We start from the raw sequence: 14,252 nt of genomic DNA, 5'->3' as shown, positions 1-14,252 counted from the left end.
ATTAATAATTATGTTTTCTCTTTATTTTTTTTATTTTCTTCTCTTCCCTTCCTTCTTGTATGTTGGTGTTTTGGAAAAATAAATCTGGAGGTTAAAATAAAAGAAATTATAAATAAGCAAATATATATATATATATATATATACACACTCACCTTTTTAATTTGCCTGCCAGATTCCCTTCTCGTGGGTATTTTAGCATTCTTGGAATCCATAGGTGTATATAATGGATCAAATGCGTTTGCTGTAGGAGTTGTAGTGTCAGCTTTTCTTTTAACTCCCTTTTTGAGTTTGGCAGGTTGTGATGGAGGCATTACAGTCGGTGTTGTAGGGATTTGTGGAGGTGGAGGCACAGCAGAAGCTGTTTGAGGATCCATCGCTGGCTGCGCATGGTAACCCGTGGTTGGAGGGACAACTTGCTGAGGCAACGAATTGTGAGTGGCCATTGGTGTAACACCCATACTTGACGGTGGAGCGATAGTGGTTGTATTCGTGCTTCCTGGTACCGAAGCTGGTGCCTGAGTACCAAGAGGCGGCATGGGTATAACGCCAGTTGTTGCAGCTGATGTAGCTGAGGGTGTTAGACTATTTGGTACGCTGGAAGTGACAGCGGCTGCACCAGAAGCTGGCCGTCCTCTACCTGCTCCGGTACCTCCCGTTACTCCACCTACTCCTGGTCCACCAACTCTTCCAGCTTTTTTGCCTTTGGGTCCTTTCGGAACAGGTGGATCTAATTCCACCTCTTCCTTCGGCATTTGTGCAACCTATGAAATTATTATCTTATATAAAATACTGTTTTATCTAAAATTATGTGTGTGTGTGTGTGTGTGTGTGTGTTCTTTCTTCAATTTTTTAACTAATATGTTCTTATTTAGAGAATATAGAAATGTTATCGTAATAAAAAGAAATATACCTTTGTAAGGAACAATTTTTCGAGAGCCTGTGCCATGACCACAACATCCTCCCCTGGTTTGTTGTAGACATAACAATTGGTAAACATAGTATTGAAGTCCTGAATGCATTCTTTCCCACTCCAGTAGTACGAATTCTCCAACCGCTTTTTGATTGTGCCCAAGTCCATTGGTTTTTTGATGATTTTGTGATAGTCCTGTTAAACAAAAAAAATGTGTTTTGTGCAATTATCTACACAATAACAAAATTATTGTAAAGCATTTTACAAATTTATGTATATTGTACGCATGATAATTCAATATACAATTTTTAATATTCAAAAGATATAATCTAAACATACCGGTAAATTGAGTTTTTTCGCATCGACAGGTTGTTGGAAGGGCCAGGCAAACTGATGCTTCCATACTGGCTTCAAAACACCCTTTTGCAAAAACTGCAATTGATTCGTGATACGTCCTGGACGATTGGGTGGCGGAACAACCGGTGGTTGAACTATGCCATTCACCGGTTCCAGAGGTGGTTCGTCACGCGGAGGCGGTTCCTTTGCAGGACTCGCTGGCGTCGTCGAAGCCTTGCCAGGTGTGCTCGTCTATATTACGCATTATTTTGTTAGTTATACATATAAACAGATAATGTTTCAATTACTTATGCATCTACGTTGTAGTGTTATTACGTGTTAAAGAAGAAATCTATTAAAGCACATCACATTTTTGCTAACTATAGAGTTAACTCTATTGAATACTGACATATTCATATATCATTAATTATATGTCAGATCATGCATTTTAAATTAATTGCAACATATTTATCTGCAGCATTCTCAGATGTATTGTAAGATTGCTATTAGCAGACTTATGCTCAGATGCAACATATTTCATTTGTATCTGTATAAATTTTCAATTATTTTATGTGTAATATATAAGTTATAGCAATCACGAATACAATGTGTGTGTGTGTGTGTGTGTGTGTGTGTGTGTGTGTGTGTGTGTGTGTGTGCGTGTGTGTGTGTGTATATATATATATATATAGAACATATTAAATTTTTCATATACAAAATGTATGTGCGGCAATAAAAGATATAATAAAATAAAATATTTTTAAAATTATTAAAACCAAGTTACACATTGTATTCGTAATGACTCGATCTTAACAAAAGTCTAAAAAAGGCAACACATGTCGTTCAAGATCAGGTATCTATCCCTTCTATCTTTTTTTCCCATTTCTATTGTTACGACCTATAATTCAATCTTCTAAACGAATAAGAGCTACATCACATGGACAAATGCCACCAATAGCAATCAAGATTTTGAAATGGTCACGTGTGTCCATTTCGAAGCTTCGTCGAATTCTTTGGCCACGTTCAGCAGACAGTCCGGATCAGTAAGCGTTCAGTGATTCTTTGTTACGAGTTGTGATTGGTTTATTCACACAGATCCAGCGAATCACTATAAGCGCTCACTGATCTGCTTTGTCTGCTGAACGTGGCCTTTGCTTAGCCCTTAAGGAGCTAAGAAGTCTTCTCCCATCTCGAATACTTGCTACTAAGTCAGGTTAGTTATTTTTTTATTTTTTTTGCACCAAATTTTGATATTTTTACATAAAAATGTATGCAAACTTAAAAGTATACGTTATTCTTAATGGGCCAATTCTAAACAGAATCGTAAGACTCGTAACTTGTTCTCGTAAGACTTATAAGAACGTATAACTGAATGTTTATAACTTTATGTAATATCTTTACCGACAGTTTCTTGTTAGCTATAAGATTTACGAGAAATCGTAGACATTTACAAATAATCATACGTCTTACGATAAGTACAGAATTACAGTCATAAGGATTTTATAAATCCTACGAGAACAAGTGACGAGTGTTAAGATTCTGCTTAGAATTGACCCATCATCATAAACTATAAATTTTGCTAATTAAATAGTACAAATTACTATTTTTTTCTATAAATACATCTGTAATTCACACGATAATATTTTACATGACACGTGGTTTGTTGTAACACACAAACCAAACGCGTCTAGCTTCTTCTTTTAACACTAATTTAGAAGAGCTTCTTGTTCTTTCATCCAGATTCGTTCATTTTATTTGCATTTTACATCTTTAGGTTTGTTTTTTTTTCTAACGAATATATTCTCGTTTATTCTTAAACATTCTCCATTTCAGATACTATAAATTCTACAAGACAAACAAACCTAAAAATATATTTATTGTCATATCAGGAAGAATTTAAATTGAAGAAACAATTTGAGTCCTTTTTGCGTTTGCAATCATACAGGTAAAAAAATGTTTAAATTTCTGTGAATCCTTTATGTATAGATGTAGATATAGATGTAAGTTTAGATTATTTTTTAATATACGTACATTTATTTTAATATACGTATATTTATTTATATATATTACATACAATTTCATATAATTTTTTATAATTATATAAAATAATATATAAAAATGTATTATTAAATTTATTTTTATTATATGTAAAGCATATTGATGTTTAATATTTTGTATTTTAACAAATTTTGAAGAGAAAATTTTTTGGGGAATTTTTAACTTTAATAGCTCGCATGAATGTGTCCCTTAGAAAAAAATTCAATGCTTTGTCTCTAGATAATAACGTTTATGTAGCGCGATAATATTTAGAGATTATAAAAGTTGTAACAATTTAAAATTTAAAGAAAAATAATTTTTTTTTTAATTTTAAATTATTACAACTTCATAAATATCAAGAATGTCATTCAATGAAAATTTCTGATAATTTTGTCATTTTCAATCTCATCATAATTGTTATTATGTTAATTTATTAATTGAAAATATGTATAGATTACCTTTCTTTAGCAAATTCTATATCAAATACACAGTATGCGTACATAATTATTTTTCGACTTTCCGACTTTGTATCGATTTTATGTGAAGAGAGAATTGGCCGAAATATAATAGAAATATTATAGAATTTATAATTGCTAAATTAACGTAAAAACAATTATTATAAGGTAACAAATATGACAAAAATATCAGCTAATATTCGAAATCGATCATAAATTAACCGATTCATCGACGTCAATTCAATTAATCATTTCTGGCAAGGACAATATATATGTACCATTTGTAAAAGTTATTAATAAAATTGCATTTATTTAAATTATTAATAATTGTATAAGTAAAATACAAAAAATAAAAAAAATATAAATTTTGACAAAACTCAAAAGCGCTTCTTAACAATAAAAAAATAAAAAAAAATATAAATTTTAAAACGCATACATCACAGCTTAACACAAATTAATATTTACATACACAAGCAACACGTATAGCAATAAAATTAACTCGTTGCCGTACAATAAATAGTCATACATGAGTAAGATATTGTCCAATATGAATTGCATGGCGTAGATTATATGTGGTTCAGATATAATAAACGCAAATAAATATTTAACTTGCGCAAACGTATTATAATTTAATATATCTTTTATATATTATTTATACATTTTATATATATATATATATATATATATATATATTTATGACAAAAGAAATCATAAAACAAGTCATATAACTAAATAACTAAAAGTTAGGTTTTTACTAATCAAGCATTTTTCAAGCAAGTTAGTAATCGTAAAATTAATGTGTATACTCATACATAAAAGTTTCATCAAACTATAATACTACAATTTTTATTACAATACAATTTATATCCTGTAAAATTTTCTATTTTTTTATTACATTTATCTTTGGTAAAAGTTTTCAACTAGCAATAATCGCGCCTCAATAGAACTTTATTGGTTCACGATGTCACTGTACAAAGTTAATTTTTATTTTAATAAGAGATAAAATAATAGATACATCAAATTTTACATTAAATAAACACTTATAAAAAATGTGTTAGCTTTAAACGAAGAAATTGATAAAGTGACTTAAGATCTGAAATAAAATAAATAAAAATTGCAAATAAAATTTTCATATTTTTTGCAATAGTTATATTATAAAACCACGTGTGTTTCACGAATTAGATTAAAATACTCTGTAATTTTCACAATTTTTAACTATATTGCTGTGAATACAAAAAAATTTATTTCTTTAATTAATAAATTTACATCTAACTTCGACGACTGTTTTATTTTATTATAAAAGTTGTTATAAAATTTGGAGTTTAAAAAAAAAGAAAAAGAAAAAATAAGAAAATAATTTTATTTATTTTTCTTTAATTAATAAAAATTAATAAAATATGCATTACCGTTAATGACAAAATTTCTCTTCCTCCAAGGATCATTTTTTCTTTCTCTTCTTTTTCAAACTCCAAATTTTATAATTATAACAACTTTTATAATATAATAAAATAAAACAGTCGTCGAAGTTAGATGTAACACACTAATCGACGTCGAAATGATCAACTTCAAACTCTAACTTAGACGGTACGAAATAACCAAGGTAGATGAACTGGTAATTCTTAAAATGCATCCACTAGCCAATGGGATTTTGTTTCTCAAGAGTAGGAAAAAAATTAAGTTTCTTATTGGCTATTGTGTGTTTTTAAAGTATACACGTTTCAAAGAGAAATCTTCATGATAATTTCAGCATGATACAAAAAATGGTACCTGGTTAAACATAAAAGTCTGTCCCTTCTAATCCCTTGGAACTACCTGATCTTTAAGCGGAAATGAGTACAAAAAAAACAAAGAGAAAGTGCAAAGAATTTTCCGGACGTCGGAATTTTGAAGATTCCGAAAAGAATGCTTTAATGATCTTCAGACCAACCATATATCAACTTTGACAACAATAATACAAGCTTAAACACTAAAGTCGAAACGTTTTAGGCTGCGTTCCGATATTCACTGCCAGTGCTGAAAATCTATAGTGCACGTAACGTATATTATAGATTTTCAGTACTTGCAGTAAATATCGGAATACAGCCTTAATAGCAGAGCAACGGACCTTCAACTTTAAAATAGATATAAAAAAATAAAAAAGTGCAACGGACAGAGGATTTCTTAGACATCAAAGTTCGAATATTACAAAAAAAAAGTTTTTTCAAAAACCTTTTCACTGACCATTCTGTGCCAAATCCGCTAACAATGATATACGGCTTAAAAGCAAAAATCTGTTTTAACCACATTATTCAGGATTGCCAAAGAAAATTCCTTGACTTGTCCACGTCAGACAATAGTGGAGAAACACGACTTTTCCATGGTCAATATGTAATTTTCGAATATTACCAAAAATATATATATTTTTTTTTCAAAGACCTTTTCATTGACCATACTGTGCCGCATCTGGTAACAATAATACACAGCTTAAAAGAAAAAAATCTGTCCGTTTTAACTACATTACTCAGGGTTGTCAAAGAAAATTCTTTGATTTGTTCAGGTTTTCCAGACAATAGTGAAGAATCTTGTCTTTTTCATGACCAAATATGTAATCTTAAATTTTAACATTCAAAAACAGAGGTTGCAGGAAAAGTAACTTGTAATATATTAGAGGCAACCAAACTTAAAAGTTCAGTAACATAATATTATCCTGAATGAAAATTCAAGCTAATTAACAAAAAATAAATATTTAAAAAACTTTTTCCAATTTTCAAGTCTGTGAAAAATCCTCATTATTGTACCTTAATTTTTGGAGGGAAAACGAGGAGAGAAAACGAATGAATCGGAGGAGTTTAATCGTGTCTGCTAATGCGCGCGTTATTGCGCATGCGTAGAACTTGTCCCTCCATCTGAGAATGCTGCTTGGGTATACTAATATACCGTCTTGTATTTGTGTGGAATATTAATAGCTAAATATATAAAATAATAGAATCTACAATACGAGAAAAAATAAAATTGTATTGGAGAACCTTTCTATATGTATAAGATAACAAATAAATAAACACAAATTCTTGTATAATATATAAAACTTAAACTATTAATGTAATGGAATGCATCATGAGTTAATGACCCCATCCATGCAACGAGCGAATTAGGCTGCTAAATATTTAATTTCCATAACCACAGGCAAGCGATTTGAAATTCTGCACAAGAAAATCGTTACTAGAGATCATAACATTTAAAAGTGAGAATTTATAAATGAAATATAATGGCACCTTCATGTGGCTCATGCAAAATTGTAAGAACAGATCTATCTTTATATCGTTAAATTAAAAATAATTTGTACAATAATTGAAACAACGCGCGGTTTAATACTGCATAAAATGACATATAAACTACAAATATTGAAATGGAAAATACTTATTAATGCTATATGAATGCTAGATAAAGTGAGCAAAGCGAAAAGAATTTTGCCTCCATAATAATATTAATAAATGTAACAATGTTTATTTTAAATAATTTTTGTGTTATCAAATTTATTTGTTCTGTAAAATTAACATTTATTTATAAAATTGTGTCTATATTATTTACTACTAGTAATAGAGAATAAAGCAAAATTATAGAATATTTATAATATATAGCACAAATATTATAAGTTGCCAATTGATATTTCAATAATATATCCTAATCGAAACCATAGTCAACAAGGTTTCTCACCTTCGGTATATTACACAGCCTTTCTCGCTCCTCCACATCTAACTGTAATTCATACATACTATTCAGTCAAACAACGCTCTCTTTTTAGTATGTTAGGCAATTTATAACGAATGTTAGGAATGGAAAATGCAAACAATATTAGGAATTGTATCCAAACACGAAAAATTTGATAAAAATAAATATAAAATATGTTACACAAAAACGAACAGATAGCAGGGTAATTTACAAGATGTTACTTGAAGCAAAATATTAAAGTAATTTATATACATTTTATAACTCTTTCTAATTATTTTAAGTGGAAGCAATCCGTGTTTATATAACTTCACATATGAATATTGATGCTGTGTAATATGTAATGCATTGAAAGTGGAAAATTGGTAAACAGTATGGATATATTACAGGATTTAATGCAGCTTTCAAGTATCGCATAAAGAGTTAATAAGCCAGCTGCATTCTGCACTAATGTAAAATATAAAAAAATTGTAATACTAATGAAGTAATGTACTTCTGATTAGTAGTATACTTACAGAATTGTTCTGCGAAATGGTGTCCACCTGCTGCATCTTGACTTCGTTTCTGCAACAGAAAGAGCGGAGCATGATAAGTTTTATTTATAAAATAAAAAAATATAGTAAAACAAAAACTTGTTACATTAGTTAATTACGCGGTTTAAACTAAAATATTTTGTAAAGTTTTGTAAGAGACAATTTTTTTGTAAGAAAAAGAAGAAGAGTCAATCCTATCTAATAAACTATACTGTTTGACAAAAAGAATATTACTTTTTACTCTATTTAAATTTTTTTATTTGTTTCATTACCGAGTTGGGATTTATCGAATTTTTCTTAAAATTTTTCTTAGAATTTTCCTCGAAATTTTTCGCAACTTTCTCGATTTGTAGTTGACAATCATCTTATAGCATAGGATATATTTGACAGGTAGTTGACTAAACACAAGCAAGTACACGAGTACATTCATTACGTTTTTTTTTTTTCCGAGTAATCGAGTTTATAATATATGGCTCATCCATTTCACGGTAATGAGCTTCACCTACCTTTCCGACTTTCCGATTTTTTATGATACATAAATGCTACGCAGCAGGTAACTGCCTTACGCTGATGCTTGACGCTATGAGGCTTCATCAACAATTGAGATGGCAAGTAAATTTTCTGAATTGAGCATGGTAGCTCATTAATTGCTTGCCAAGACGATTGCGCTGCAACCAGGAGTATTGGTGCCGAGGAGGCATAACACTACGTAAGTCTACCGAGTGGTAGTACTTTGAATGTCAGCCCTGTATACTGGTGTTTGACTCCGTACCTCCAGGCAAGACTCGCGACATTAGCAACATCTGGATAACATAACAATAGGACCCCATATTGTAACAACCCCAAAAATTGTTTCAACGTTGTAGAATGATTTTTTACATTGAGATGAAATCTCAGGGAAAATTTATATATTATTTAACATATCATGCAAAACTGAATCTAGTGGTACATGCTGGAAAAGCAAAATCTATTTCTTACTATATTACTATATATTAATAGGTTATTCAGAGAAATATATGTATGTATAAATTATATTCTTTTTCTTATTATATATTATCTTCTTAAAAAATAGAGTTGATGTTATATATGTAATAATCTAAAATAATCTACATGCTTATATTGATGCAATAAAAAATTTTGAAGTAAAATATTATGTCATTTCAATGAAATAACATGATTTTTTCAGATTATTTGTACAAATTATTAAAAAGAAAGAGAAGAAAATGGCTTTATGTGCAATTTTCTTTTATAATTAATATTTAAAAAATATATCAAATATTTTTAAAGGCAAGATAGCCTTATAAAATTCGATCTTAACAATATATGTACAATATTATTAAAAAAAAGGATATTTCTAGATGTGTATAAACTAGAAGACATTAATCTATACCAATCTAATGCCTAACTTAATTCTATATAAAAGAAATGATTAGCTATATAACGATTAAGAATAAAATTACACAAGAGAAGACTTTCAGCGACACGATTTTTTTGTACAAAGATGCAATTGGGGTTTCACGAGGAAACGTACGATGGAATTATCACACATTCGGACATACTGAGAAATTGTCTATTTTCAAATATGAAAAATTCTCAAGCCCACTCGAATCTGGATCTGAATGAAAGATTCGACATAACCCAGAGTTCCTCGGTGGCCGAAGCAAGCCACAAAATGGAAAGTTTGACTAAAGTAGCACAAATAAGTGTTACACTGGTATAGAAAGCGAGGAGGCTGTTAAAACGCCAAATTGACAGTCCGTAGGGGAAGATCGTACATCGCGTCTACGTTTGACGACCGTTAAATCTTGGCCTTCGGTGGACGAGATTCGTGGATGCGAAATCGAAAAAAGATCCTGCCCGAACGATCATCCACGCCGCGACCATGCCAGATATCGGAGACAGGCAGATAAGAGATCTCGGCGCGCGAACAGGTGCTCGAAAAAGTCATCAGTAGGAGTAGGAGTGGAGAAAGGCGAGATCCACGAGCGAAACGCTCGAAAGAGAAATATAAGCGTGGCGGCGAGGATGATGACTCTGATGACTCTGATGACGATGATAACGACGATAACGACGACGACGATGACGACGACGGCGACGATAACGATGACAGCAGCAACGACAACCTAGAGAGTCCACCAAGTGCAGGACGAACCGGAGAGAAAGGCGAGGGAAAGAATAGCGGATCCGCGCCCAGCCGACGCACAACAAACACGAGCGCGAGCCGCCGCGCGGACGATCCGTCCCGTCCGGCCAGCCATCCAAGCGAACGAGGCGACTGGCGCCACGGAGAGAGAAAGAGAGAGAGAGAGAGATGACGCCGTGAGAATTTCACGACGTACGGACGAGAGCCGGGACGGGGAGAAGACGGCGGCGGCGGCGGCGGCGGTCGCGGCGCGCGCGGTAACCCGGGCAGGTCGCCTTACCGGACACTCGGATTCGGCGTAGGTCTCAACATGGCGGTATGGCCGTTCGGGAAAGAAAGCTCCCAAGGGCCCGCCGCTACGTCGCACCGCGGTGCGGCGCGGCCGCGGCACCGCGCGCCGTGCCGCGCTCACGCACCGCCGCGACCGTAACGCGCCACGCGCGCTTTACACCTATAAACGCGGCGGCGATAACGGGCTCGCCAGGCTCCCGGCGCGTCGCGCGTGCTGATCTCGCTTACCTGATGCAAGACGGAAGTCCGCTTTGCCGCACGGGGAACTCAAATTCACGGGAAAAACACTACCACTACGGGCCCCCGGACAACTCCGAACTACGCTTTCTCCCTCGCTCGCGTTAGTAGTTTGGTTGGCTGGTCGGTGTTATGGCCGCCGCTCGAGTAGTGGCCCCACCGATGTCACCTCACTCACTCTCACTCGTGCGAGCGCGAGCGCTCGGTTCGCGTACACGCAACGGCGAGACGGGACGAGATGGGAACGCGCGAGACGCGGTCCGATACCCACAGGCTTAGTCCCCCAAGACTTACACGCGCGTCCGTCCCTCAGCGCGAAATCGGCAACACTTATCAATGGCCCGCGTCGTGCCCCGTCGACGTAATCCTCGAGCTCCGCGCGGTCGTGTCCCTTTCCGTGCCCATGGCGATCTCGGATCTAGAAACTAACGATCGCAGCACCAACAATGGCTACGCTACGCATTCTTCCGCGACGTACCGAAATGGTTCTGTTCCACCGTTCCGCACGCACGACCCGTCCGCCGACGCGACTAGCGACACTCTGACACACCGAACGCGAGCGCGCCAATTACGAAAAACCTACAGCGACGCCTGACGTCGAATTTCGTTCTCCGTTTCGGCAAAACGAGTCGTCGGACAGCCGATATATCCTATTGGACGTCCTCGACAATAGCGGGGAGGGCGTTGCCACGAGGCGATTTCCCTTTCTGAATCCTGTGAAGCTCGTAACTTGTGAGCCCAAGAAAACGCATGTCTCGAGAAAGCCTTCTATGAGAGACGGGTACATGAAGGGGGATACCTATTTTTACGAATGGGTCCGTCGATTGATGATTGCAGGGTGAAAGGCATTAATCTGAATATTATCCATATTTATTACTTTGGACAGCAGAGATACATATTTGCGCTTATATAAATATTTTATTTGCGTATATATATACACACTTCGGTCAACCGATGCGAAAATTAGTGGTTAATTTCCAGCGTTCCATTTTCACCCGCGATGCACCTTTTTTTCTCGACGTGAAATGGAATCGGTGGCTCACGACAATACTGATATAATAATATATAGTTCGTTATCGTCGGAGAAACTAATCGCGCCGCATCGCGCGGCGGCAAGGCAGATTCGGCAGACGGGGGCGAAACCTAGCGTCGCACGCCGATCACTCCCGCCGTGTCCGAGGGAGACGGTCCGATTCCACGATTCTGCTGTTGCCACGCGACGCATCATGGGAAAGTGCGGAGACGCAAAATCCATAATTACCGACCCGCGGAGGTACCGACCGCGTCCTCCCGACGGCGCCGTCCCCGTAGGCACGTCGCCGGCGGGCGCGTTCGGACACGAGAAAACGCCCGGCGAGCACGTGGCCGAGGATTTTCCGCGCGGTTCTACGCAGCGTACCCGCCGTGTGACGTGTACGTCGTGCACGGCGGCGGTCGTTATCGGATTCCGTTAACGTTCATCCAACATGGCGATACGGGAGCGATCGATCTCCTCCCCCCCCCCCTTCCACGACCGGTCATAGTCGCGGAACGTGCCACGAAACGAGCGCGCGGGGAACGCCGCGAGGCGCGCCGACATCGCGAACAATATCGCGACGCGGCTCGCCGTGACGCTCCGCGGCGCCGTTTTTCGAGGTGTCGCCGGTCGCGTGGCGCGACGTGACGTGCGGCGGGCGGGCGGGCAGGCGGCCTTCGCCAGACGGCGTCGGGCAGAAATGGCAGCAGAATCGTGGACCCGTGTGACACACACGCCACTACGATAGTCAAATCAAGTGTCGGATCGTAGCGGCCGTTCGTTCCCTCGGTAGCATGCTCGCGAAAAATATAATTTTCAGAGAACTAACGTTTGCTCTGTTTTTTCAGTCTGTTTTGTCAGGAGCCTCCTGGTGGACGGCCGAACCGCGTGCGTTCGACGCGACGGCGTCACTCCTCGGCGACGGTAAAATGGCGAATCTCCTCGTGGCTATGTTTGTGTGCGCGTGCATGTACACATGGACGCGCGTACACTCGGAAACCCGTACAACTACCTCGCACGACGAACGAACTCGCACTGCCGTGGTCACACTGCGACGACGAGGAACGCCAACCGTTTCGCTCGCTCAGATTTTGGCGGCTCGCGTCGGAACCGTCCAATATTCTTGGCATTGACAAACGCTTCTTCGTTCCGATGCGACGTAACGAGATACGAAAGCCCGAGCCGGGGAAGAGAAGGAAAAAAAAAGAGGAGATACGTACGTACGACGATAAGTACGCGCGATGGTCCGACTCTGCGCGTTTCCCTCTTTCCGGTCGACATTTATCTCCGCGTTCCGAGCGCCGGTTGGCGCGCGCTTGCGGCGTCTCTCTGACGCGGCCCAATCGTCCGAGGGATACCGATATTGATGAGTCATCGCGTTTGCGATACAGGATGCAACGGCACGCTTCGGTATCTGACCGATGCACAAAAGTAACGGTAAACAGTTTTTTGTTAGCTTACCTGATGATCGGGTCAGAATTTTGGAATTTATTGACAATATTTTTATGACGATATTCAAGAACGTTTCTCGATATAAACACGAATTTCTTATTTATATAAGATACACACGCGTGTCTGTGTACAGTAGAAAATTCTTGAGGAACGATCACTTTGAAGACTGCTCGTAGACCGCCACGTGAAAGTTCCTATCAAGAGACACGTAGCTAAATATATGTAAAATAAACAATCTTGGGGGGGGGGGGGGAGACATCGCAGCGTCCTAAAACAGTTATCGAAAGTAAATCAATCTAATCTCAAACTTGCATCTATCGTTATATACATAAAAACGATTTCCGGGAATGTAGATCTATTGTACTACTCGTATACATATCAGTAAAGATTAGCGTTATCTTCGTCTCCGGTTTTTTTCCCCAATAGATATATACATGGCGCGCGTTTTGTTAACACGAATGTGACAGCTTGATAAATTTTTACAGAATTTACGCGTAATAAATTTAATTATACAATAAATACGTACACATCACATCGACGGAATTGCGTTGAGATGAATAAACATGTGGATTGCACGTGGTGCACATGCAGTCGAACAAATTGGTCGAAATTTGGATTATACATCAATAAAGCGAGGTATGCGATATGAGCGATATCCAGGAATTATATTACGTGAGTATATGGAAGATTTTCTCTCCGTCATTCTCCAAATATTTACGAATTAATTGATATTTACGTTTTTCAAAAAAGACACGTGTTAGTGTCTTTTTTTTTGTTTTTTAAGACAGACGTCGTAATGTCACATACCAAAAATATAAAATGGGACCTTGTGAAAGAACTGCCTCAGGGCACCTTTCATAAGTGATTTTTAATGTTTCAAATTATATATCTCTTGGATACTTTCGAAAATTTAAAATCTATTCCTAAAAGACCTTGAAGATTTAGTCTTACCAATTTTCAATTTAATGAATTCCGGGAGCAAGGACAAGTAATAGCAAATTGTAAATCTTGTCACATTTATTCCTTCGTCAGTTACTATAATTTTTCATAATTAGAAATAACAGAAATATGTTTAACATATAGAAATATTTATTATAGTTTAGATATAGAAATATTTTTTTGTCATGTAACTATATAG

General features: G+C 36.8%; 1 protein-coding gene across 15 annotated transcripts in view; it reads right to left on the bottom strand.

Annotated features, from left to right (window-relative positions):
• The window catches only part of LOC105455750 (bromodomain-containing protein 3-like), a 33,245-nt gene extending 20,292 nt beyond the window's left edge, over window positions 1–12,953 (bottom strand). For 5 of the 15 annotated variants that reach the window (XM_011699288.1, XM_011699296.1, XM_011699297.1 and 2 more), the window contains exons 1-7: window positions 10,639–11,155; window positions 8,483–8,779; window positions 7,959–8,007; window positions 7,432–7,473; window positions 1,250–1,498; window positions 911–1,105; window positions 153–761 (exon numbers count right to left, since the gene is read on the bottom strand). In XM_011699288.1, coding sequence (XP_011697590.1) covers window positions 153–761; window positions 911–1,105; window positions 1,250–1,498; window positions 7,432–7,473; window positions 7,959–7,994 — 1,131 coding nt within the window. In that variant the 5' untranslated portion in view covers window positions 7,995–8,007; window positions 8,483–8,779; window positions 10,639–11,155. Of the gene's footprint in view, window positions 1–152; window positions 762–910; window positions 1,106–1,249; window positions 1,499–7,431; window positions 7,474–7,958; window positions 8,008–8,482; window positions 8,780–10,638; window positions 11,156–12,491; window positions 12,583–12,882 lie in introns of those variants that run through there. The other 10 variants (XM_011699291.1, XM_011699289.1, XM_011699290.1 and 7 more) reach the window with 10 other exon arrangements.
• Window positions 12,954–14,252: the final 1,299 nt, after the last annotated feature.

Source organism: Wasmannia auropunctata, unplaced genomic scaffold, assembly GCF_000956235.1.
Source record: "Wasmannia auropunctata unplaced genomic scaffold, wasmannia.A_1.0 LD335844.1, whole genome shotgun sequence".
Taxonomy (NCBI): Eukaryota; Metazoa; Arthropoda; class Insecta; order Hymenoptera; family Formicidae; genus Wasmannia; species Wasmannia auropunctata.
This window is presented reverse-complemented; position numbering and strand designations above follow the sequence as displayed.